A 27,910-nucleotide genomic window follows, 5' to 3' on the forward strand; every position below is an offset into this window, starting at 1 on the left:
ACCTGCTGCCAAGACAGAAGACATAAAAGAAGAACACCCAGGCTAAGAGGACTGCAAGGGCATGAAGGCAGAATTTGCAGGGACCTGTGAGCGCATTGGCGCTGGCGCAGCGGGAAGCGTGAGCTAAAAATGTGTCTAGAGATGAAGGTGGGTTCTCTCATTATATCTGCAGCTCGGAAATTCCAGCAGAAAATGTCCACTTGTGGGTTTTCCTTAAACGTGCTGCTTACCAGTCAGTGATATTTACAGTGATACTATCTTTCTCTGAATCAGGAATTTTACCAGTAACTGTCTCATTCAACACTGCTTCTCCATTGTTCTGTGCCCTCCTTCCAGATCACCAGCTGGACCCGCACGGGAGCCTCTGGGTCCAACCCCTGGGTCCAACCCTCACAATTAGCTTTCTCTCTCATGTCTCCCACGTTTTTATGTCCTCGGGAGCATTGGCATCATTTCTGCAGCCCAGTCTTCCACTTTCTCCATTTCTCCTTTAGCGTGTCTAGACAGCTCTCTCATTCTGCCACTGAGTTTTACAACTTCAAATAATTATATTTTAATTTCTCATATTCCCAACTAGCTCCTTTTCAAGATCATCTCTTCTTACAATTCAAGCTCCTTTATTATACTGATAATTTAAAATTTTTTAAAAACCCTAAAGTGTCATTTTCTGCTTTCTCCAATCGATTTCTGTTTCTTTGGAGTTAAGTTCTCATATGTGTTAAGCTGGTGTCCTGCTCTGAGGGGATGGTTTCTGTGGGTCCTTGTGACTCTTGGTTGTAAGCTTTGCTCCTGAAAGGTCCTGGGACATGAGAGACAAGAGCTCTGGGTCCTAAGTGACTCCTGGGGGTCTGGGCACAAGACTGTCCAGGGCAGCTTGAGGGTCCCTCTGGGAAATAGCTCTCACCAGGCCTTGTGTGGCCATTCGGGCTGGAGTTCTTTGCCCTTCATGGGTGATATCACTCAAGAACCTCTGAACAAGAACCCTGTTTAAAGGCAGGGGTCACCCGTCCAGCCTCTGCTCTCTCATGGACGGCAAGATCCCAGCCCCTCCTGCTGGGTCTGACTTCACTCTTGGTCCCTTGAGGGTGGCAGGGACTTGGCCTCACCTGCTGCGGTAGATTTTTACCTGGTCCTTCTTTCAAGGCATCATTCCATGGCAGGTCGAGGAAGAGCCCCCGTCCTTGTTTTTGGATGCAGCTGTGTTTTTATTATATATTTCCTCTCCTTTCTACATGCTTGGAACCAAAAGGAAAACTGTCTGTGCTCAGTCTGTCACCTTAAACTGAAAGTCAACATCCAGATGGAGACAGAAGAAGTGGCCAGTGGCTCTTAGAGTTTGGACTTTATCCTGAAGGTCATTCGGGGATGAGGAGTGAAAAATAAGGTTTCCTTCAGCCCTTTAGCTGGGTAACCACAGGGCGCTTGTAATGAACTTGGCATCCTGGTTAAGTTCATGAGATGCAAAGGTGTGCTGCAACCTGCAGTGATGTCGTTATGCTTCGTGTGGGTCACGGTAGAATGCAAGCGGCTAAGACTCTGCTCCTTTCCTGATGCTTGTGAAATAGTCGTGCTGCTAAGTAGCACAACTCCTGGGGAACACGCTGGAACCACTTCTCCAGAGGTTTTTAAAATCAGAAATAAATCCCATGGCCCCACAATGGGTTCTTCTGCAGCATAACCTTCTGAGGGGTTTGGTCACTGCCAGAGAGGGTTGGCTACTGGCAACCCCAATCTGGTAACAGAGAACCCCTTCCAGATTAGTCAGAAGTCTCGCGTAAGTCCTGCTTTGCTAGACACTGGAATGACAGACGACTCTACAAAGCTTTGCGGTCTTCGGAAGACTCTGACAGTAATTACCTCTTGGTCCTACAGGAAGGACAAGGAAGGAAAGCCATTTTATGGAAAGTAAACCTGAGCTCCCAAGAGGGTAAGTGGCTTCTCCAGAGACAGGCAGGAAGGTCACAGCTAACACCAACCGCACTTGCAGGAGAACTGAAATACCGGCGTTAGCCGTGGAACCCGGCGTGTTCACAGCCTATTCCACAACTGGGATGCTAACAAAGTCACAAAACGCAGGTAATGCTAATGTTGATCCTGGTAAAACACTACGCTCTCCAGGTAAAAAAAGTTTTCCGTAAATGAGAAAAGGTTGAAAAACACCTTTTAATGCACACATTTCCTTGATTAGAGAAAACGTAGCCTCCAAGCCAGACCAGCGGGGGGTGCCCCGCGGGGCCACGTGGCCCACGCGAGTGCCAAGTGCCTTCAAGACGCAGTCCCACAAAATCTGACGAAGACTGTGGGCGGTGAGTCAGATGCGGCTTCACAGAGAGCCGGTCCCCAACCTGAGGCTCCGAGTCGAGTAAAAGGACTCTTCTCTTTAGAGTAAGTCACGGGGCACATGCGTATGGTATTTCTAGAGAAGGGGATAATATTTGCTTGTTTCCCTACCAGCATTCAGAAGAACACGTGGAAATCAATTTTTCATTTCTCAGCGTCGGCACCGTTAATTCACAAGTTCCAATGACACAGCGTTTGCTTAAAAGCAGATCACTGCGTCCTGTTCCACTAGTGACTTTCCTAAGGCAGAGGGCTAAAAGGAAGGCACTCAGTGAACACACCGGAAGCTCTTCCCTTTACTCTGCCAGCACGTCAGAGGCTGGGTCCAACGCTTCCAGTTACCTTTATCGTTTTCTTTTCTTCACATCTTACTTTTTAATACTTTATTTATTTAACTATTTTATTTTGGTGGGGAGCGGAGGTAATTAGGTTTATTTATTTTTAGAGAATGTACTAGGGATCATTACCCCCCTCCCCACGGGACATCATGCATGCCAAGCCTGTGCTCTACCCCTGAGCTCTACCCTCTGCCTAGATTTCTTTTTCCCTTTCCTCTTCCCTCCCTGCCTCTCTCTCTTTCTCCCTTCCTTCTCTGTCCTTTCTCCCTCCCTCCCTCCCTCTACAGTCAGGGCTGCAGGCCACACGGGGATCTGCTTCTTTCTGACTCGTCCAAACAAAACTGGTCACGCTTCCCTTCCTGCTACCAGAAGTCAGCACAGAATTGATTATTTGTTTCAAGTCTGTTTTCCACATTAGCTTTCCCTTTTTCTTTTTAAGACGGGAATTGTGACTTCAGCTCTGGAAGGAGGCTGCCGCACATTCACATTCAACCAATTTCTGTTGAACGAGCGTTTAAAAAATCTACATCTTTGCTTTAACTTCTTGCTCATTTTTTTGTAATAAAATCTTTTCATTATTGAAATACATTATTTATGATTATAACCCAAATTTAAGCCTACAAAGAGTCCCACGGATATTGACTCATCTTAAAGGCTCTTTCTTACAAGTTCACTTGCCTTCAGAACCACCTGAGGAAACTAGCAGCGAAATATCAAAGCTCGTCACGTTGTACAGTTCACGCTAACGTGGGAGACTAAGTCATCAGCATCATTCAACACACCCCGTAAACTAAGACGTTTGACAAACTGTGCTTTTTAAAAAGAATTTCTCAGTAAAAAATATCAAAGGTATCCATCTCTTCTTTATGCCCCTACCCTATATTTTTAGATCTAGGAAATAAATTGGAAACCTTAAAAGCTATTTATCCGCCTGTTTCCTTTAGTGAGCGATAACCATTGGGTACCTGTGACCTCACATAATAATATGCACGCAGGTCGATATGTTTATCTTCCTAATTTTCTCCTTCTTTTGGACATTTTTATTCAAATAAAATGCACCTACCGTAAAACTCACCCATGGAAAGTACACAGCTCAATGGTTATAACATGTCAGCAGAGCTGTGCAGTTATCACCACGATCCAAGTTTAGAACGTTTTCATTACCCCCCTCCCCACAAACTCTGCAACCATTAGTGGTCACTCCCATTCCCACCCCTCTCTTCCCAGTCCTAAGCAACGAAAAATGCATTTTCTGTCTGTACACATTTGATTAGCTTGGGTATTTCATAGAGAATCATACACTATCTTGGTCTTTTGTGGCTGGCATATCTCACTCTGCAAAACGTTTGCAAGGTCCGTTCAGTGACAGTATGTAATACTGCGTTGTCAGTACTTCATCCCTTTTTACGGATGAATGAGATCCCAAAGCTAATGGTGTTGAGTGTCCTTTCATATGCTTCTTGGCTATTTCTCTATCTTCTTTGGAGAAATGTCTCCCCTCACCCAGCCTGCTACAATTCAGAAATTCACTCTCAGGAGAGAAAAAGTCAGAGATGCAACTCAACAAACTTTTGCCAAAGCGTCTGAAAGATGCAAAGCGCAGAGGATGCAGTCGCACAAAAGGCTCCTGGAAGACCCAAGTGTGTAACCCCGATCCCCCTGACATCTTGGCAGAAGCCGAGCACAGAGATGGGAGCTTCTAGGCGCATCCTGTGGAGAAGCCTCTTGTCTCATGGAATGAGTCCCCGTGACACACACAGGAGACCCACAGGTTCTTAAGACTTTTACCTCTGCAGGAGCACTGCCAGCTTGGGCCAAAAAGGACAAAGAGAAGATGAAATAAGAGAAGGCTGTCGGATTTCCAAAATCCCAGACAGGAAACATGCTGATAAGACCACTCATCTGCAGACTCATGCTACCCTTCATGAAGAAGCAGGTGGCCCCAGAGAGCAGAGAGGAAAGCCACAGGGAACTGCTCCCAGGCTTCACCCTAAAGGAGTTTGCCCAGTTGGCTTTAGAAGTTGTTTGCAATTGGCAATTCCTTTTTTCCTTCAGTTTCCTCCTCCTTTGAACAGAAACGCCTGTATGGGTTCTCCTATGCCTGTCTCACCACTGCATTCAGGAGTGACACTTGTCTCTTCAGCATCGCAGGTCCAGTTCACCCAGGATGAACTGTGCCCCAGGACGGGGCATGCCCGGAGTCTTACCCCTAACTCACTCAGATGGTTTAGATGATGTACTTGAGATGTCTGAGCTGATGAGGTTTTGTACTTTGAAATGATCCTGTGACAGTCTGAGACTTCCGGGGGCCTTCGGATGGAGCGGATGTCCTTCGTATGCGGGATGGGTGTAAATCTCTGGGGGCCAGAGGTCAGACTGTGCAGGCACAATAACGCCCACCAAAGACGTCCACAGGTCCTGTCTCCTCCCTCCTCAATTCAGACGTTGAAGCCTTAAGTCCCCAACATGAAAATATTTGGAGACAGAACCTTACAGAAGACAGTTAAATCAGGCCCCAGAAGTGGACTGGATTAGGGCTCTTGTAAAAAGAGAGGAATAGAGAAAAAGTAACGGGAGGCGTAGTGCGAAGGTGCCGCCTGCAAGCCAGGAAGAGAGGCCCCACTAGGCACCAAGCCTGCTGGCGCTTGGTCTTGGGCTTGAAGGCTCGGGAGCTGCGACCAGACAAACGCTGCTGTGTCAGCCTGCGTGGGGCTTTGCCGGGCCAGCCCAGGCAGAATGACACAACTGGCGGTTTCAAGTTTCCGACTTCCAAACGCCTGCCGCTAGTCCTCACAAACACCGTGACTACTGGACCTAGACCTCGCATTCCGTGGCCTTTCTGAGCCTACTATGTGTTCATCTTGCCTGCAATCAGGGCAGCTCCTCTTTATTCATTTTAAATAGAAACAATCCGTCAGAGTCGATAGGAAAACTGGTTTAAGAAAGTCAAGGTCTGCACAGGGAGCTGTATTCAATTTCTTTTAATAACATAACGGAAAAGAATCTGAAAAGAAAAGATACGTGTGTACGTGTATGCATAACTGAATCATTGTGCCGCACCCCTGAAACCAACATTGCAAATCAGCCACACTTCAGGAAGAATTGAAAAGAAAAGTCAAGGCCCAGATAACAGCAAACTAGTTGTGGCTACTGATGGATTTTAGGAAACGAGTCTACTTGCCCTGAGTGCCTCCAGGCAAATTGCTCGGTGCCATAGGACTACAGTCGCGCTCTCTCTCTGTGGCCGTGTCCACACTGTCAGACTTTGCAGGAGAAATATATGTCTAAGCAAAAAATTGTGAATGTTCTAAATGAATTTTCCACTTTAAAATTATCCTGTTATTACTGAGTGGGGGACTGTATTAAGTCAGTGGCTGCAGATGCTACCCAAAGCTGCAAGGAAGAGCCGCAGGTACCGTGCTGGGACTGAGGCCAGACATGCCAGCTTCTCCCTCTTCTCCAGTGAGAAGCCAGGACACATCATTTAAGGTCAGTGGAACAAGAAATGTATAATAAAGACATTTTCATATGAATTTATAAAAGATCTACAGAGGAATTAAAAATAATTCAACAGTTTCTATAACCCAGAATTAAGGAAGGGAAGTGAGAAGAAACATAAATGAGCTAGATGTTGTACTGTGATGGGAGGTGGTCTGTAAATATTGACACATGAGCGTAACATTAAGAATTACAGGAATAAATAACGGAAGAACTAAAGTCAGAAATGGTCCACCTCCATGCTGTTTTCCACGGTGGCTGCACAGGTTGGCACCCCCACCAGCAGTGCACGGGGTTCCCTTTTCTCCACCATCCTTGCCAAGACTTGTTCTTTTGTTCTTTTTGATGCTGGCCGTTCTGACAGGTGTGAGATGGTGTCCCATTGTGGTTTTGATCTGCATTTCCCTGATATTGGTGACGTTGAGCAACTTTTCATGCTCCTGTTGGCATCTGCATTTCCTCTCTTGGAAGAACGTCTGTTCAGTTCTTCTGCCCTATTTTAAATGGGTTGTTTGCTTTTAAACTGAAGTACAGTTGGCTTACAATGTTGTACGAGTTTCTGATGTGCAGCACGGATGGACTTGGAGGGCATCATGCCGAGTGAAATAAGTCAGACAGAGAAAGACAAATACTGTAAGATACCACTTACGTGTGGAATCTGAAATAATACAACAAACTAGCGAATATAGCAGAAAAGAAACCGGCTCACAGAGGCAGAGAAGGAACTTGTGGTACCAGCGGGGAGAGGGGAGGGGGAGGGGCAAGGCGGGGGGGGTAGTAAGAGGTGCAAACTCTCAGGTAAAATAAGCTGCACGGACGTGCTGCGCAGCACGGGGAACGTGGCCAGTGCTTTGTAACAGCTGTAAACGGAGTATAACCCTTACAAACTGTGAATCACTATCTTACATACCTGTAACATGTAACATTGCACATCAACTGTACTTCAATTTTAAAAACATGATATTGGAAAATAAATACATAAATAAAATTTAAAAAGGAAAAAAAAGAAATGGTCCAAAGTAATGGTATGTAGGGACTGGTTGCAGAATGGATCATATGAGAAAAGTATTATTACTATTTTGATTTTGATTGTTCATTTAATATCTTCACTATTTTTTCTCTTTTTACATGTTACTCAGGCAGCAAATTATTGCTAAAGTCACGTTCTGAGCATAAGCGCATATTCACAGCTGCATTTAGTGTCAGGCGAGTGTGTGTCTTCACGAAGCACCAGTTTCCTGGGGGATGCTGCAACAAACTGACACAAACGTGGTTGCTTAAAACAGAAACGTACTCTCTCATGGTTCTGGAGGCCAGAAGTCGAGGTCAGTTTCGATGGCCCGAAATCCAGGTGTCAGCCGGGTTCTTTGGCTGCCCCACGGGAGAATCTCTTCTTTGCCTCTTTCCTCTTCTGGTGCTCCGGGCGCTCCTTGGCTTGTGACTGCATCACTCCCATCTCTGCCTCCCTTCTCACGTTGCCTTCCCTCCTGTCTCTGCACATCGCCCTCTGCCTCCTTTTATAGAGACGCATGTGATTTGCATTTAGGACCCACTGGACAACGCAGGCAGCCCCTCCATCTCAAGATCCCACAGCTAGAATGACAGGTTCCAGGGACTGGGACATGCACATCTTTGGGGGAACCCCTTTTTTGCCCACCACATCCCTCAAAGCCTTTCCTCCCGTTTCCAAGCACCCAGCCACTTCAGAAGGCATCCTCTGAAAATGCAATAATCATACACTTACTGCTCTTTTTCTTAAAGAGACATTTTTTTAAAAAGAATCTAGATAAGGGAAGAGCTAGGAGGAAGAAAGACTGATTAAATCTGGGTTCTGCTATCACCTAACTTAATTTCTGGTGATTCAAGTGCCTCACAGAAAAGCGCAGAGTTAACTGTGCAGTAAGGTGGGATTTCAGGAATATGAAATAACAATCTGAGAAAGTGAAGCCATGTTGTTTCTGCTGAAGTGATACATGGTTCTTCAGCCAGCGTGTCAGGAGAGAGTTCTGCCTCCAAGAGAAGGCAGGTGGCGTAAGCCTGGACCTTGATCTGTTTCAGCCCCCTGACCTGTCGAGTTCGCTGTGGACAATTTCTCTCTAGTTCCCTGATCTTATTGTATCACCCACTGCTGTCTTTGTGACCTAGACCTGGTAACTCAGCTCAGACTTCCGAATGGCTGCCTGTGGGTCCCGACTGGCTTGAGTCTTCCCGAAAATAGCAACCCCTGGGTCAGCCGGCTGCTTGTAACTTACGCTCCCAAAGGCTCCCCAATCCCACCTGACGTTTACCAACAGGCTCGCATCTAAACCAGGCAATAGACTCCAGAAAAAACCAGAGGGACGGGCTTAGAAGTACTCCTTTTCATGGTTTATATACACCTCTGCCTTTAAAATAGGACGCTAACGTAACAGTGCTTTGAAAAGGGCTTCTTTATGGATAAATATGCAGGCACATTTGCCGTAACTTAGCGCCTTAACGCAAGCATGAATAATGAGCCACCGCCACCCTTTAGATAAAACGGCTCTTTAGCGGGAGGATTCAATAAATACGCAGGATGCGCCAAACACCCCTTCTAGGGCTAATGATGAAACGTCTACAGAGAGGCTGTCAAGCTTCTCCCAGGGACCCACTTCTCAGTACTTGGAAGTCTGCGACTAACTCCGAGGTTAGGAGCAGTGTCAATTCATTCTTCCTTTTATGAGAATCTGTCAGAACTTCGTCTTCCAGGTTTGTTTCAATTTAAAGAATGGTGCGAACTCACCGCTGAAGTTCAAGGGATGTAGACCTCGTGCCTCAAGGATTTCATAACTCAGGGGGTCTCGCTTACTGTGGCAGGCACCACACTGCCTCCCCAAGGGCCTCGCACACTTCCAGCTCAGCAGAAATACTTGCTTCTCAGCCCTCACAGGGAAGGGTGACCATGCAACAGAGTTACAGCAAATAACCCAACTCCTGGCTGGTTTCAGGGAAAGACAGAAATACCTGAGGCGAGTTCTGATTTTCCCTCCCTTCCTGGGAGGGTGTGAGATGAGATGTGTGAAGCCCCTGCAGCCACTTTGCCAACACGATGATGATGGTGGCAGAGAAAGATGGTCCTCAAGCCACTGAATCATCCTGGGACTGGCTGGGTCTAGAGCTATGGGTGGAAGTATTTTAGTTAAATAGTATTTTAGTTAAATTGTCACATCTGGGCTTGGATGAATGCTCAAGCTGATCCCTAAGATGGTCAACAGGTAGGCTGACCGGGTCCGTGAGCTTCTTGAAACATATCCAAATTCTCATGAGTGCACAGGTGCCCTTTTAAAAATCTATGATGTTACATATTAGGTTGCCCTTGGGGAGATTAAATATGAAAAAGGGCATGCGGGGTGGTTTTGGGGTCCTGGCGCATTCTGGGTTTTTTTTGGTTTTTTTTTTTTTTTTTTTTTTGATCTGGGTACAGACTACGTAGTTTGTTCAGTTTGAAAATTAATCAGACAATATAATATTATATATATACGTAGCCTTTTCAGACTGGCTTCTTTCACTTAGCTATATATATATATAATATATATATATAAAATGCCTATATATTTATATAAAATGTCTATATATATATATTTATATACAATGTTTTAAAAATTATTTGTTCCAGAATTTTTAAAAGATAAGCTGAAAACACTACGATACCGTGACACACCTATTAGAACGACCAGTGAAAACATCGGGGACACCCACACCCCCAAGTGCTGGTGAGGACGGGGAGTAACAGGAACTGTCATTCACTGCTGGGGACACAGGGGAGCGAAAAATGCTGCAGCCACTTTTGCAGACAGTTTGGTGGTTTCTTAAAAACTAAACATACTCTTATGCTGCAATTCAGCAATCATGCTCCTTGGCATTTACCAAAGGAGTTGAAACTTTATTTCTTACAAAATCCTTTCCATGAATGTTTATAGCAGCTTTACTCATAACTTCTAAAACTTGGAAGCAACCAAGATGTTCTTTAGTAGGTAAACGGATAAATAAACTGTGGTGCGTCCAGACAATGGCATTTTATTTAGGGTCAAAAGGAAATAAACTACCAAACCATGAAAAGACAAAGAGGCGCCCTCACTGCTTGTTGGTAAGCGAAAGAAGCCAATCCGAAAAGGCTGCAGGTGGCATTCGGGGAAATGTCCAACTATGGCGACAATGAAAGAAGAATCATTGTTTGCCACACGTTATGGGCACAGAGGATTTTCAGGACAGCGAGACGACTCCGTAAGATTCTGCAAAGGTAGGGATACGGGCCGTTATAAATTTGTCCAAGTCCACAGACTGTACGAGACCCAGAGTGAACCCTAATGTAAACTGCGGGCTTTCGAGCGATAATGACGTATCAGCCTAGGTTCATGAACTGTCACAAAGTAGCATCCGGTGAGGGATGGAAATGACGGGGATGCCACGCATTTCCAGCGGGGGTACTGGGGAAACTGACCTTCCTCTCAATGTTGTTGCTCTAAAAAGGTCAAGTCTACTAAAATCTCCACGGAAATCTTACTACAGATCTTCCTTCGTAACAACTTTTAAGTGGAAGGATTCTCTCAACTGTAGTTTCAGTATATAGCTTCTCCCCACGTAAGCCCCTTTCATTTTATTTCGACTCTGGTGTAAATTCAGAACACCTGACTGACTTTCTGACTTGCACGCGCTTGCCGTCTCCTGTAAGAGAATCCGATTTATGAGCTGTAACTGTCAATTCGCTGGATTTCTCTCCCTTTCATCAAAGCCTGTTGAGTCCAACAGGAAGAAGATGAGCTGAGTACCGGCCATGCAGGTACAGACATGAGACCCTAACCCAACAGTCAGGGGATTCCAGTTCCGTAAGGGTAATCTCTGTGTTGTGTTCCCTCCCGAGACGTTAATGAGTCGAATTCTGATAAGCTCTGCTTGCTTTAACCCAAAGTCTACAACCTTCAGTGTGACTTTGAAATGCCCAAGGCTTTCCATTCATGTACCACCTGAATGTGTCCTAGAGTTTTCCATCCCAAACCACTGTCCAGCTTCTCTGAAGTGAAAATCCGTAAGAGTCAAATGTCACGGATGTTTTAATGCAAATGTGACGCTACTGGACGCTGCAGCCCCCGTCAATGGCTGTGGCACCGGAGGATGTCAGACTGCAGCTGCCCCACAGAGAGGCGTGCGCTGCGTGGGACCTACTCAGCCACATAGTTAATATCTGAAAATAAAAAAGGTAACTTTGAGTCTATTATTCCAACAAGAAATTTAGAAAAGAGCACAGACCAGCAAGGGAGAAATGAATGACAAAATCGAAAAGGACACATTCTCACTGGGCTAATCCCTTTGGAACGAAGATTGCCTTAAACGCTTTTAATGTGATTTCCAAAACATAAATTGTGCGTAACTGGTGATAATTAGGCTGCACTACGAACAAAGGAACATGTCGCTCAGAAGGGTTACCAGGGGGCCCTTCGAGATCCTGGGGCATCAAGAGGACACCCATCACAGCTCTCCCTCCCAGGCTGGAAAGGGGCCCACATGTACTCGGAAGCACTTTCACCCAACGACTGAATCCAGTGAGCTCAGAATGGGGTTTGGGGGTAAGCAGAAAGCAGATACTGCAATCTGAGTTTCCACAAACCAGAATACAAGACTGGAAACAGGTAGCACTTGAAAAGATCGTTTTTTAAAAAGCACACGCTTTGGGTTCAAAGTCGGTCTGTCAAACGGAAGCAAGGCTGGTGGGGACGCAGCCAGGACGGTGCACCTCTGTCCAGGGCGCTGTTGCTCCCAGGACCCTCTGCTCTTCGAGACTAACCCTCCTCCCTCGTGCAGCGGATGCCCTCCGGCCTGTGCTCGCCGCGTGTCACGTCAGCGAGGCAGCTCTGCGCTACCCAGCAGGCGCTGAGCCGAGCTCCGCTGTGACCCGTTTTACTTCTGCTTCGTGGTGACCCTGCTGTGAGATGCCCCCTGCGCACGTTCTGTTTCTAGATGGGCTCTAAGCTCTCGTGGAGAACACATGCGTCTTCTTTTCTGACATCTTGCCCAGGACTCAGTTCAAGGCCCTCAGTCCCCCGCCCACAGGGATCATTAATGTTTGATGAGTGCAGATGCACCAGTGGTTGGTGTGAGGACGCCCTGTGTGTTGGTGAATTCGAGAAAGCTCTGAATGATTCGACATCCTCTTCTGTCTGGCAGATTTTCGAATCTGGAACAGAAGCCGCTGCTGTGTCCCAGGAGAGTGGATGCAGAAAGCCCGTGATGGGAGGCATTCAGCGCTGAACCGGCTTGTCTGTCCGTCCTAAACCCGGGACACACAGCCCCGGAGCGGAGCAGCACCACCCGGAGGAAGGAGCACCGGTGACGGAAGCCCGACAGAGCCAGAGACAGGCAGGTGCAGCCACATGTTTATTTTAGCAGAAGAATAGAAGAAATTCCGCTCTTCAAAGCCTTTTCTGGAACCGAGGGGTTCACCGGAGCCTCAGCCTCCTCGCGGTCGCCCCTGACAACCGGCCACCTGCATCCGGAGACACAGCGGGTTGCGGTGACGGCGCTCTCTGCTTGTTGCAGCGGGGATGCTGCCGTGGCCGCCCCGCTGCGCAGGAACCGAATGCCAAACACTCAGGACCGGCGGCTGCATTTGAGAGGACAGGGGTTGATAGGTTTCGCTGCCCAGCCGGGAAGAGCCGGGACGGCGCGCTGCCCAGCGCCGTGCTGCGCACGTGGAAGGAAAGGTCCCAGACTGGTTCTTAGCCTCAAGCCACTCGGCCCAGACGTCTCCCACCCTGCGTGCTGCCCCGCACTTCGCTGGGAGGAGCCTGGGGCAGCCATTCTACCCCCGGAGTGCCGACTGCAGGAGCCCTCGGTTCCGGTGACACCAACGCTCACGTACCTTGTGGGGGGGCGACTGCAAACTACCCCAAACACCCTTGCTCCCTAGGTCGCAGCGTGGGTGCTGGACAACCGCGTGGCACATCTCCAACCACCTCTCACACAGAGCACGGCGTTGCTCAGAGCAAAGCCAAGGTAGGAGCGCGTGCTCCCCGCGTTCCGGGGGGACCCGCTTTCCCTTCCACTCACTAAAAACATGTGGTTGCCAAAGTCCCCAGCGCTTATGAGTTAATTTTAAATTAATAAAAACATGAGCAAAACGGTGAGACAGAAGGGCACTGGTCTTTACCAATTCCCTGCTCCAACTCTCTCGAATCTAATCTACTCATTTAAATTTAAATCCAACTGTTCTGAATTTTATCAAATGCTTATTCTGTGTCTATTGAGATGATCATCCCCCCTCTAGTATATTAACACGGATGTGTTACACTGATTTGTCATAAGTTAAATCCAATTTTCCGTCCTGGGATGAGTCCCGTTTGGTTGCAGTGCACAGTCCTTCTTACATGTTGCTGGTATTTTGGTTCAGTTTGCTGGGTTTTTGTTGAGATTTCTGCATCTATATTCATAGGAAATGTTGGTCTGTAGTTTTTTTTTTTTTCTTGTGATATCTTTATTGGCTTTTGGTTTCATGGTCCAGATCACCCTTTTTTCTTTTAAATTTTGTGATTTTAGTTTAAATAGACCTCAAAATCTGCCTGCACTTTTTGTACCTAACAAAAAATTTTTACAATGCATTTTTTTCCATCTTAAGATCTAATTAATATCCGTGTAGTCCATTTATTGAGGCTAGGAATTCTTTTTTTTTTTTTTTTTTTTTTTTTGTCCAAACAAAATTGACATCTACTACAGGCAAAGGCTTTCTTTCCTCCCCAATCTCATCACTCTCTGGCGACTAAATCCTTACTGCTCCACGAAAGCCCACTTCACACGCTGCCTTCTCCACGAACTTTCTCATAAAGGATCACTCCCTCTCTCTCCTCTAAGCTTCTAGAGAATTTATTTTTAAAACATTCAACAGTCCACATCTATAAATGATAACGTTTGTGTGTGTTTTCTTCTCTGAAAGATTTGATTTATATTCTCTTTTACTTCATCAGTAGTATCTCATAAGACTTTATCCCTAGTTCACAATCAATACATGTTGCTTTAATAATTTCCTTAATTCACCCTTGATATAACACCCAGGAATGCCATGAGATGTATAAAGTTATTATTATATTTATAACAACACCACCTTTAAGCTCATCACGCATAAGGAAGTACCTGTGAATTTTAACATATGCCAAGCATTTCCACCCAGTCAACAATGGTCTAAATAAATTCAAAGCATATAAAATGGATCTTTTTCACTGAAAGCATATTACTTCATTTTACCATATGGCGCCATGAGACTCAGAACCTGGGAAAAATAAATTACATAACAGGTAGTTACTTAGAAAAACCTGGCAGGTAAAAGTGTGCTCTTCCTCCCTTACAGCGACTTGCTTTCCCAAGAATAAATGTAAGTACCTGGAGTCAGCAGGATCACCGAGGTGACGATCAAGGAGCAGATGACCAGGATGACCAGCAGTGCGATCGCTATTCCCTTCCAGTTTCTTTGTGGAGGGTTACTCCCCACCAGCTCCTAAAAGAACAGCAGAAGAGAGGAACTCCGTGAGCAAAATAAAGAACTAAAATAAGCCGAGTAGACACACTTCATTTAAATCAAGAGCCCAGGCGTAGTCCCATCCCGGAAGCTACGAGGAACTCCTTTCTCTGCCCTCTGCCTCGGTGTCCGAGAGCCCCAGGCTCTCCTCTCTGCCCCACGGCAAGGCCTTATCTCAGGAAAGAAGCTGATACTATCATACGTTTACCGCTTTTCTGTAACTTAGTGCTTCTCCAGCATAGGGTGATTGTGGAGTTTCTCGTTACAGCCAACCTATTAAGTCTCATCAAGTCAGACTCAAGGATGATGAATTTTCCAGCCCCAAGAACTCTTTAATCTGCCTCTTCTTCGACATCCACACCATTAATTTCTATTGCAGGCTATTAAATCCAAGTTTTGTTTAGCACATACTATGTGCCAGTTTCAGTCAACGTCTGCCCACTTCCCACCGTCTGGAGCCTCTTCTTCCTTCCATAGCTGCTCACACGAAGCTTCAAGGCTTCCCAGATCTCTCTTCACTGCGAACACACCTATCGCGGTTCTAGGTTTCAGTCCCCTCCGGGAACCGTATTTGCATTACAGCAGGTGTTGGGGGTGTGAGGGGGGGACCTGGAGACATCGCTAAAGAATGCTAAACGTTGAATAAGTCTAGAAAATTAATCGGGCTGAGACCAAACTTTCAGTTCCTTTCAAATTAGGATGATCATATAATTTACAGTCCAAACTAGGATCTTTTGAGAGACAAAGGGGATAATATGAACAATTAAGTCATAAATATAATGGTTATATATACTACTATTAATGATTACTAATTGTACAAGAGCAACTGGGACTCTCCAGGGCAAATAAAAGCGTATGGTCACACCGCAAACGGCCTACCATCCCTTCTGCCCATACACAGATCACAACATATTCTTATCGTGCCCACAACTGCAACTCATATCAACTCCAAGTCAAAATGCAACAGAATGGAGTCGGCCTCCAAAAGCAGGTAACGCAACACACAAACGCATGCGTACCCAAGGCTGCAGGCTCGCGAGAACGTATCAGATTGTTGCAAAGTAAGGCAATACTCAGTCACAGGACGGCAAGTCATTACCATCTGACATCCAGACAGTTCACGCTGGCCATCTAGGTTATACAAATGAGGAAAACTTGACTCTAAACGATTAATATTGGCTATCTAGTTGGTTAATTGGTTATTAAATTAAGAAAAATTCTGAGGACCGTTATAGCCTTAGCAGGAAGGGGGTCTACAGTTTTTAGAAATTTCTGCCAGTATTCTTATGTGCCATCCAGGACTTAATTTGTCTATTAAAAGTGGCTTTTCAGCACTTAAAAATAAGACTAAACATAAGCCTGAAATCATGACAAAAAGTTGCACTGAGCCAACCTCGTTCCCTTTGGGAAAGGGTTTTCTGTGCAGGGAAATCGCCGGCTAATGACAGGAAGTGATCAGCTCTTGCTGAGGAGGAAGGTGGAAGTCAGGGATCTCAGTGGTGCCTAACACAGGGCACGTTCCACGGACACATGGGGTGTGGAAAGAAAGATGCAGGGCTGTGGCACCGCCACGGAAGGCGGGGAGTGCAGGAAACCAGGGCAGTTCAGAAAGGGGACAAAGACTGCTTCCTCCTGCTCGCTGGCCTAAGAAAAGACTTTGCATGGAAGACCAATTCAGTATATACTGCTGGTGGCAGAACGCACAGTAAGATAACTAAGCAGGTGCTGACAGCAGAGCCCACTTAAGCGAGGTGACCTCGGATGACTGCTGCCACTTCCTAAGCACAGGCGCGCCAGGCTGTCTTCCGGGCAACGTCGCACATGTAAAAAGCAAGGTCATTTCACCCACAGAAAAGCAGACAGTCTTTATTAAGTCCATTTTCATTTGTCAAATTTCATTTTCAGAGTGTAGGTAATTTTTTTAACTACACAATATTGTTACAATAATAATAGGACACAAAGAGAAAAAAGAAAAAAACCATGAACAATCTTGCTAACCCAAGAAAACAGAAGCTTTCATTTTTCCGTCTTCCTCTCCCGCCCTGGTCTACATGCATATTTAATTTCTACACAGGTGTAACCAGGACAGAGGTAAGGGTTTTGAGTTAGAATGCAGGTTATCAGGGAACATCTAACTTGAACATCTCATTTGGCATCCCAGATTTAGGCTTCCTCATCTTATCTTGCAGGACTTGAATTATCAAATACTTGAGTAGACCTGTTTCTGCTTCCCTTGAAGGCCAAGAGGAGTTAATAAATTATCCCCTGAAATGTTGAGCTTCCACAGTGCATTTCTCAATAGAATTGTATATTTTTACCTAGAATGATGAGAACAAGGCTGTAAGATATTCTCTGTTCTGTTTGGTGCCACATGAATACCTTGGAGATCCAGTAAAATGGAAAAGCATGTTGACAATTAAACACTGGCTTAAGAAGGTGACAACTCTCCCATCTATTTGTCCATCCATCTATCTACCATCCACCCACCATCCATCCATCCACCATCCACCACCCACCATCCACCATCCATCATCCATCCATCCACCCACCATCCATCCGTCCATCGGATATTCATCCAGGGCTTACTCTGCCAGGCCCTGCTGTGAGAACCCCGGGTACAGCTGTGAAAAATCAATGATCCTGTTATCAACCTGGTAAGTCCAGTGGCTTTCATTTTTTGCATATACCTTCCTCGTGTTCTAGTGCAGGGACAGAGGACACATGACACTGAGAGGAGAAGAAACAAGTGGGACAAGGAGGTTTACATAATGAGCACAGAGAGATTTCCTAATAATGTGGCATTTGAACAGAAACCAAAAGAAGTGCAGCTGGGAAGAAGCAAACCAGGCTGCTGGGACAGGCCTGGGCCCCCTCAGGTGCACATGCTGACCCCCTGACCCTCACAGTGGTGGTTTATGAAGGTGGGGCCCTTGGGAGGTAACTGGGATTAGATGAGGTCATGAGGGTGGGGCCCTTGTGATTGGGTTAGTGCCCTTACAAGAAGAGACCCCAGAAAGCTTGCCTGCCCTCTCTCTCTCCATCTGCACACGTGTAGGAAACACGGTGTAAGGACAGAGAAGGCGGCCGTGTGCGCCTAAGGAGAGAGCCCTCACCAGACAGCACAGCGGCACCTCCATCTTGGACCTGCAGTGTCCAGAACTGTGAGAAGTAAGTGTGAGATGATGACGTCTAGCCTGTGGTGCTGTTACAGAAGCCCCAGGCCGAGCAGGGCAGCAGCCAGTGTCTGAGGGCAAACAGTCCAGGGGGAGGGAGAGGCAGGGACGCTGTGAGACGGCGTGTGCTCAGGTGTGGAGGACAGCAGAGGGACAGGGGCCAGCGTGGCCCCAGGGGTGTGAGTGAGGCGACCACGCTGAGCAAGGAGGGTGGGAGTGGGGGACTCGGGAGAGCAGGGCCTGGAGGTCACAGTGCCGGTTGTGGCTTTTCCTCTGAGTGCAAGGTGTGTGAGCACCACCGTGCATGGACCAGATTCCCATTTAGAAAGACCATCAGGGGAGCTGCTAAAATGAGAGTGAAAAATAGGGAAGCAAAGGTGGGAACCGGAGGGACCCACTAGGAGGCCAGAGGGACGGAGCTCTGTACCAGGTGGTAGCAGTGGAGCTGGTGAGAAGGGGTGGGTTCTGGGCATGTGACAGAAGGTGTCAGTCAGCAGTGCTGTTCAGAGCAGAGCGTGCACACCTCGGGGTCAGGACACGTTCAGGCGTCCCTTCCTCACTTAGAGCCCTCTCTGAGGCTCTTGGCTCCGTTCTCAAGGAAAAAGCACTTTGCTACAGTCATCAAAACAGCGTGGTGTTGGCACAAAAACAGACATATGGATCAACAGAACAGAACAGAGAGCCCAGAAATGAACCCATACACCTACAGCCAATTACTCTTCAACAAAGGAGGCAAGACTATTCAATAGAGAAAAGACAGTCTCTTCAGCAAGTGGTGCTGGGAAAGCTGGACAGGTGCATGTAAATCCATGAAGTTGGAACACTCCCTCCCTCCATACACAAAAATAAACTCAAAATGGCTTGAAGAATTAAATATAAGACAAGACACCATCTAGACACCAACCTTCTAGAAGAAAACACAGGCAAAACATTCTGTGACATAAATCTCAGCGATGCTCTCCTTGGGCAGTCTCCCGAGGTAACAGAATAAAAGCAAAAATAAACAAATAGGACCTAATGAAACATAAGCTTCTGCACAGTGAAGGAAACCATAAACAAAATGAAGAGACAACCTAGCAAATGGGAGAAAATATTTACAAATGATGTGACTGACAAAAGGGCTTAATTTTTAGTAACAGGAAAACAAACGCCCCAATCCATAGATGGGCAGGAGACCAAAGAGACAGTTCTCCAAAGAAGACATACAGATCACCAACAGGCACATGGAAAAATGCTCAGCGTTGCTAATTATCAGAGAAAAGCAAATCAAAACTACGATGAGGTATCACCTCACACCAGTCAGAATGGCCGTCATTCAAAAGTCCACAAATGACAAATGCTGGAGAGGCTGTGGAGAAAAGGGAGCCCTCCTACACTGCTGGTGGGAATGCAGTTTGGTATAGCCGTGATGGAAAACAGTATGGAGGTTCCTTAAAAAACGGAAAATAAACTTACCCTATGATCCAGCAACCCCACTCCTGGGCATATATCCAGAGAAAACTATAATTTGAGAAGATACATGCACCCAGTGTTCACAGCAGCACTATTTACAACAGCCAAGACACGGGAGCAACCCACATGTCCATCGACAGATGACGGGGTAAAGAAGCTGTGGTATATATTTATGATAGAATATTATTCAGCCATAAAAAAGAATGAAATAATGCCATTTGCAGCCACATGAATGGACCTAGAGATCATCATACTAGAAAGTCAGACAGAGAAAGACAAATATCATGTGATGTTACTTATATGTGGAACATGAAAAGTGATACAAATGAACTCATTTACAAAACAGAAAGATTCACAAACATAGAAAACTTATGGTTACACCAAAGGGGGAAGCAAGGAGAGGGATAAATTAGGAGTTTGGGATTAGCAGATACACACTAGTATATATAAAATAAACGATAAGGTGATACTGTAGAGCACAAGGAACTACATTCTATAGCTTGTAATAACCTATAATGGAAAAGAATCTGAAAAAGAATATATATATATATATATACACACATATAACTTAAACATTACGCTGTACACCAGAAACTAACACCACATTGTAAATCAACTAAACTTCAATAAAAAATAAATTTTACATAATACATCTGCATTATTTTTGTAATCATAAACAACCAAATTGCTTTTTCAAAAAAATAAAGAAAAGAAAAAAGTGCTTTGCACATCACTACAAAGCCAGTCTACCCTCTTCCGTCTACCTCTGAGCCAATCCTAAATTCTCCCCAATCCCTGCCCACAGCTTACTGCTCCTGGAGGAAGCCCTTCCCTCCCATGTCCCCACGCCCCCACAACTCTGCATATATTATTTCTGTTTCCTTGCAATCCTCTCCGGCTTCATTTCAACGGGCAAATCCTTTCCCATTCTTTAGTTGTCAGCTAAAATATCATTTCTGACACTTTACGAAGCCTTGCCTGGTTGCACAGGTAGAATTCATTATTCTTCCATCTGGACACAATTGTAACACTTTGTAAACGCTTTTCTGTGACAGTACTGCACTATTAAATCATGTATCTAGTGCTTGTGTCAAGCTACTTAAGGCAGTTGCCTCCATACGTTCCTGTTCCCAGTGCCTAACACGAAGCCTGGGACCCCACAGCGTCCAGGGACTGTGTGCTGAATGGACGGATGAATCTGTGGATGCTGTTATAAGAAGGAACTTTGTTACGTGCCGGCACATCTGTCTGTGAAGCAATTGTTGACTGATGCAGAAAGTAAAGCGTTAATACGAGCCCAATTGCATTAACTGCGCCATGAATCCCGATGGGTCCTAAAAGACATAATGCAAACCGACATCTGTAGCTGGCAAGCCCCTCGTCCGGGTGACGTAATTGTTGCTCATACTTATTTTTAGCTCAGGCAGAAAGAAAACAAACAAGGAACTAAAACCAAACTGAACCCTTTCCTAGGTTGTTTGCTGGTTTTAAATGCAAAATTAACTTTTTTAAACCGCTACCATCTTAGCCACCTGTGATTAGAACTTGATAGTTTTTGTGTCAATTTTACAACTGAAAGGGAAGGAATACAGACTAGAACAGTAATTACAGACCCCGTGATGTCCTGTGAACTGATTCCAGAATGACTCCCGAGGTGGGGGAGAGGGAAGGAGCTCGGCGGTAGAGCGCGCGCTCAGCATGCACGAGGTCCTGGGTTCCACCCCCCGTCCCTCCATTAAAAAAAAAAAGCAGCAGCACGACTTCCTTGCACGTGGCCTTCCCACAAGCACCACCCCTGCACTTACTTCAGTCCTGCATCCAGGCCCTCTTCTCTCTGTGCAAAAATCTGACGCATCTTGTCATGACCTGGGCTTCAGCTCTCTACAGGCCTTCCCTGCCAGCTTGATCCCGCCTTGTGCCTTGCAATGTAGAGTGGAGATTTAAATGAAAATCCGGGGTCACTTATTTTAAAAATTAGAGAAACTGAGGCTGCAAAGGTGGAGGAAAGAGGCTGGGAGGCAAGAGGAGTCCACAGCGTGGGTATCATTGGATAAATGCGAATGTGTGTGCAAGCCGACAATAACTTGCAAGATTTCTAGAAGCCTAAATAAACAACGCTTTCCTGTTCACTGCTGTCACTGGCAAGCCACATCTCAGCGCCATCTGACATACCGTAAGGGGAAACCCAAGAGCACATTAAACTTCCTGTCCTTGACAGAGAAAGGAAAGAATACAGACATCGCACTCCTTTTGCCCACTCGCATTGCACCCTAAACCCTAACGAGGGGAAATCAGATTTTAACTCTTGTTGGGTCCTCGAAGTCGGGTGATGCGAGCTGCCGCTGGGAGACTCCACAATAAAGCGGTGCATCGTCAGATAGCGAACAGCGGCCTTGAGTGTTCCCGGCGCGCATCACGGGCCCGCTGGCTCAGCGCGCTGCACGCACAGCCTCACGTCGCTAGGGGGCCAGCGGGCGGCAGAAGCGAGGATGGAGGACGATCTTTGCAGTGCACTAAGGCCTCCCCTACGAAGCTGCCCGTCCTAGGGGATGGGAGCCCGGGGAGCCGCGTGTGCAGGAGGAACGCGGGTGGTGGGAGGGGCGGGGGCCTGCCCTGACGGCCAAGGTCCAGGCCCTGCCAGTCGTGATGGGGACAGCTGGCAATTTCGCATTTTATTTCCCTTCACTGAAGGCAGAGGGGTCAACCAGATGGCCCACTCACTAGGGAAGGAGGAAGTGAATTCAATTATTGTTCTCACAATAATCCTTCTTTGAGCCAATCAGTCTCCTCTTCTCTCAGGCAGCGTTTGGAAGGATATTAAGACCAGAAGACTGTTTCTGGCTCTCAAAATTGAGAGAGGCCTTCTCGGAGATATAATTGGAGCCAAGTTTAGGTCATTGAGAGTTTAAAATATTTGCAGGGGATAACTGTGAACCCACAGCTTCGCAGTTTAGGCTGGAAGTGTAGACAGGAGCCAGTGCCCCTGAGAGGACGGAACTTTCCTCACTGCTGTCCGAGAGAAAGCAGGAGGCCCCCTGAGGCTCTCCCGCGACTGCTGTTCTGTGTCTTCTAAGTGCTGTGGGTGCTTTTGCCGGTGGTGAGTGTGAGGGACAGACGAGAGCTGTGGCCACAGGACACTCACTCATGCTGACTCCGTGTCAAGGACTCTGTAACTGACTGCAGGGCTGGTCTGGGCCAGACAGCACCCCTGAAAGATGGAAGCAACTGATGCTGGGGCTGGAGGGCGAAGTCTTACCCTTTGAAAGCTTCTGCTGATTCCACTAATCACAAACAACCCAATCCAAAAATGGGCAGAAGACCTAAACAAGCCATTCTCCAAGGAAGACATACAAATGACCAATAGGCACATGAAAAAATGCTCAGTGTCACTAATTATCAGAGAAATGCAAATCAAAACTACAATGAGGTATCACCTCACACCAGTCAGAATGGCCTTCATTCAAAAGTCTACAAATGACAAATGCTGCAGAGGCTGTGGAGAAAAGGGAACCTCCTGCACTGCTGGTGGGAAGGCAGTTTGGTGCAGCCACTGTGGAGGACAGTATGGAGATTCCTCAAAAGACTAGGAATAGACTTACCATATGACCCAGGAATCCCGCTCCTGGGCATATATCCAGAAGGAAGCCTACTTCAAAATGACACCTGCACCCCAGTGTCCATAGCAGCACTATTTACAACAGCCAAGACATGGAGACAGCCTAAATGCCCAACAGATGACTGGATAAAGAAGATGTGGTATATTTATACAATGGAATACTATTCAGCCATTAAAACCAACAACATAACACCATTTGCAGCAACATGGATGTTCCTGGAGAATGTCATTCTAAGTGCAGTAAGCCAGAAAGAGAAAGAAAAATACCATATGAGATAGCTCATATGTGGAATCTAAAAAAAACCATAAATACAAAACAGAAATAGACTCATAGACACAGAATACAAACTTGTGGTTGCCAAAGGGGCAGGAGGTGGGAAGGGACAGACTGAGAGTTTGAAATTTGTAGATACTGACAGGTGTATGCAGAATAGATAAACAAGATTATATACTGTGTAGCACAGGGAAATATATACAAGATGTTGTGGTAGCTCACAGTGAAAAAAAAGTGACAATGAATATACGTGTGTTCATGGATAACTGAAAAACTGTGCTCTACAGTGGAATTTGACACAACATTGTAAAATGACTATAACTCAGTAAAAAATGTTAAAAAATAAAAGATAAAAGCAAAAACAAAACAGAACAAAAAGAAATTAACATCAGTTGACAGGCCTGTCTCGGTGACAGAGAGGCGCAGAGACGCCCCGTGCTAGCAGAGCCAGGCTCAGGGGGCCCCTCTTCCCCGGGCATGTCCCACCATGTTCCTCCAGGTTTGCAAGATGTCCCACTCCTCAGCTTGTCCTGGGCCCTCCACCACCCGTTCTGTGCCTTATGGACTGATCTGGGATCCACTCTCCTTTCCTCCTATGCATCTGGAAACTTCTGAAGCTGACTGTTACATACAGGACTTCCTGTTACCGCCTGAGCGTCCAGCTCTGAAACCACTCCCGCCGCCATGACTACGGCGGCAGCCGCCCTCTGCCTGCAGGTCACAAACCTGCCTGGAAAGTGAGCTCCTGCTCTGTCAGCTCTTCTAGAAAAAGAAGAAGAAAAAACCAAAGGGGCAAAATATTGACTGCAATTTTCCATCTTCTAAAATGTCTTCTTCATTATTGTTTACCTGCAAGCTCAACGCCAGCACTGAAACCGTTAGGTGCTTCAGTGTAACTGACCGTGTCTGATAGCTTCTTTATGAAATTAATTCAAAACGTAAGTTATTCTTACCTTCGCAGTTCTGTCTAACATGGATCTATTTTTGTGTTTGTTCGATCTTAGTTTTTTTTTCAATTTATTTTTTAACGGTTACAATGTATCAATTTCTGGCGTACAGCACAATGTCCCAGTCATGCATAAACTTGGATCTATTTTGATGTGATGGTTTGAAGGTATCATGTGTTTCCATAAATCACAAAAGCAAAGGCACTGTGACCTGACCATGGTCAGGAGAAATTTCACAATATACCATGCCCAAGAGAAATCCCTTTCAGTAACAATATGGCTATGAAAGTGAGCTGCAGAATTTTAAGTTGAGCATTTGTTCTCACATTGCTGTGCAAGATAATGACATCTTAAAAGCATCTTTAGATAACGGCCATCTTTGCCTTGCCTCACGGAAACCCACAGGCAATTCTGAGACCAGTTTACTGGGCAGCCATTTAGCAAGCTCATCGCGTCACTTCCCGATGTCAAAACCCCCCGCAGGTGCTCAATAAATATTAGGTAACAAACAAACAAGTCTCAAAGGCAAGAATCACCAGCCATTTAAGGACAGAGACTAAAATCATGCAGCTCAGTTTTCCCAAAGGGCTTGCCACCCTGATACACTCTTGTGTCATGGAACACAGACACCTCTTGACAAACGGTCCCAAGTGCGCTCCCCTCAGCCGCGGGTGCCCGACCGCCCCCCACCTCTGCCTCGGGCGACTGGCTCAGCCTGGGGCAGACGTCGGCTCCAGGGTTTTAGGTGTGCGGTTAAAATATTCCAGTGTATTCTCGCCTACTGCCATGAACACGAGAAGGAAGGAGGCAGGTGGCGGGGAGTGTCCCCTTCCTACGGCACACGGATTCAGAAGGAAGCAGAGCAGGCTTCCGGAATATGAGGAACGAATTAGATGGAGACCCAGAGAGACAAGAAGCAGAGAGAGAAAAGCGTCCCTGCTGGCTTTCCATTTCGTGACCTAACTTTTCTCCTGAGGCCTGAATAAATTTTTCCCTCAGATGTAACAGCACACCCCTCTTTCTTCATGAAATATTTTATTTCCCATTTTACTCAAACTAGTGTGAGCTGATTTCTGAAACTTGAGAACAAAGAAGCAGAACACATGCCACTTAAGGACACCCAGCCCAGTAGCCCAGTACCCCATGGGCACCCCACTTCCAGGAGGCACCCCGTGCCCGGTACCCCAGGGCACCCCACTTCCAGGAGGCACCCCGTGCCCGGTACCCCACGGGCACCCCACTTCCAGGAGGCACCCCGTGCCCGGTACCCCACGGGCACCTCACTTCCAGGAGGCACCCCGTGTCCAAGAATGAAGTTACACGCTCCACTGTTTGTGGCCTATTATGCCCAAATCTACACTTGACAACAAGCTGAAAAGTTTAACGATGTGCTTGGTTTATAATTCCAAAGTAATTAATTTGCTAATTTGATGGATAATTTTCTTTGAAAGGAAGAGTTTCCATAATTAGGTATCGTTATTTTTCTACAGATTCATGCTTTCTGGAAGGGTAAAATTCATTAACATTCACAGTTAATAACTTTTTTTTTTAACTTAAGAGGATTCAGGATTCAGCAGCCAGCAAATTAAATCATACTATTTAATTTGAGTATTTTATTTTTAAGCTGGAGTATAGCCCCCTCTGGCACCGGACGGGGCTGATTCAAGCTAGAGCAAACGCCAGCCAAGACCACTGGCACCACGGAGCGCCCACGAGGGCCTTGCGAGGGTGGGATGTTCCGGAGGCGGTCACCGTCTTAGACCCCAGCCACTCTGAGGAGGCTCTAGCGTCCCTGCGCCCCAGGTGCCGGGAGCGGCTCTGCTCAGTAGGGCCACACTGAACGGCTATTCTACAATCAGTGGTCTACTAGCCGCGTCTGCATACAGCTCAGTCTAATAGAACGACGTACAGCGTCCGAGAAACTACCAGCCACGGGGATGCAACTGACGGACACCTTAACTCCACCGGCACCCTCATCCCCTTTGCTGCGCGACCGAACATGTTCACGGGCTCGTGAGTCTGGGACATGGACACCTTCGGGGTGGGGTGAGGTCCTTATCTTGCCAGCCACGGTGGTGGAGTCCACGGAACGAAACGTTACACATCAACAGAAAGAACCAGCCTACGACACACCCGGCGCGGGTGAAGGTCACAGACTCAGTTCTAAGGGAAATGGGTCAGATGCGACAGAACAGGCGCTAAATAATTCCACGCACACGAAGTTCAACCCTGGGCAAACCTCCACGAGCACAGGGCTCACACGAGTCTGCAAAGACAGGCAAGAAAGGAACTTCCATAAAATTCAGGATGCTGTGTAACTTAGCGGGGAGAGAGGACTTGCAGCTGGAGGAGGGTAGACAAGGTGTGGGGGGTCTGGGGGTGGTGGCAGGACCCCTTCCTGACCCGGATGGAGGTTATAGGGCTGTTTCAGGCCACACCCACCTGTTCAGCTGGCATATCTCACAGTGCAAAGGGTGAGCGTGTGTGGTGTGTAATGGCTCTGGGACAGAAGCACTGGCCACGAGTGAGGAGCTGCTTCGCTGCGCTCACTCCTGGTGGGACGAAGCATCAAGCCGAGGAAGTGACACCACGAGCAAAGTGTGATGGACAGAGAGGCAAGGCGCGATGAGGGTGTCTGAGGGTGGGAGGGTGCCCGGGGGCAGGCAAGGGCTCCCCGAGGCAATTTGAAAGTTGACGGATGTGCAGGAACCAGTCGCATGATCAGCTGGGATGTTCCCGTAGAGGACTCAGAGCACAGAGCCCGGTGCTCAGTGTGGCCCCCTGATCCAGTGCACAGCCTTGCAGGATGGAGCCGGAGGGAGGGCACAGATAAAACCAGGCCAGTTTTAGCTTCTGCACAGCAAAGGAAACCAGAAGTAAAACAAGAAGAAAACCTACGGAATGGGAGAAAATTTTTGCAAGTGAAACCGACAAAGGCTTGATCTCCAGAATATATAAGCAGCTCATACGACTCAGTGAGAAAAAATTAAACAACCCAATCCAAAAATGGGCAGAAGACCTAAACAAGCAATTCTCCAAGGAAGACATACAAATGATCAAAAAGCACATGAAAAAATGCTCAATATCACTAATTATCAGAGAAATGCAAATCAAAACTACAATGAGGTATCACCTCACACCAGTCAGAATGGCCGTCATTCAAAAATCCACAAATGACAAATGCTGGAGAGGCTGTGGAGAAAGGGAACCCTCCTGCACTGCTGGTGGGAATGCAGTTTGGTGCAGCCACTATGGAAAACAGTGTGGAGATTCCTCAAAAGACTAGGAATAGACTTACCATATGACCCAGGAATCCCACTCCTGGGCTTGTATCCAGAAGGAAATCTACTTCAGGATGACACCTGCACCCCAATGTTCACAGCAGCACTATTTACAATAGCCAAAACATGGAAACAGCCTAAATGTCCATCAACAGATGACTGGATAAAGAAGCTGTGGTATATTTATACAATGGAATACTACTCAGCCATAAAAACCGACAACATAATGCCATTTGCAGCAACATGGATGTTCCTGGAGAATGTCATTCTAAGTGAAGTAAGCCAGAAAGAGAAAGAAAAATACCATATGAGATCGCTCATATGTGGAATCTAAAAAACAAAAACAAAAACAAACAAACAAACAAAAACAAAGCGTAAATAAAGGACAGAAATAGACTCACAGACAGAGAATACAGACTTGTGGTTATCAGGGGGGTGGAGGGTGGGAAGGGATAGACTGGGATTTCAAA

At 46.6% G+C, this 27,910-nt stretch overlaps 1 protein-coding gene across 4 annotated transcripts in view; it reads right to left on the bottom strand.

Moving 5' to 3' along the window:
• Window positions 1-27,910, bottom strand: part of DPP6 (dipeptidyl peptidase like 6) — an 846,122-nt gene that overhangs the window by 285,260 nt on the left and 532,952 nt on the right. For all 4 annotated transcript variants that reach the window (XM_074366690.1, XM_074366691.1, XM_074366689.1 and 1 more), the window contains exon 2: window positions 14,562-14,676. In XM_074366690.1, the coding sequence (XP_074222791.1) occupies window positions 14,562-14,676 (115 nt within the window). The remainder of the gene's footprint in view (window positions 1-14,561; window positions 14,677-27,910) is intronic.

This window comes from Camelus bactrianus, chromosome 7 (genome assembly GCF_048773025.1).
Source record: "Camelus bactrianus isolate YW-2024 breed Bactrian camel chromosome 7, ASM4877302v1, whole genome shotgun sequence".
Taxonomy (NCBI): Eukaryota; Metazoa; Chordata; class Mammalia; order Artiodactyla; family Camelidae; genus Camelus; species Camelus bactrianus.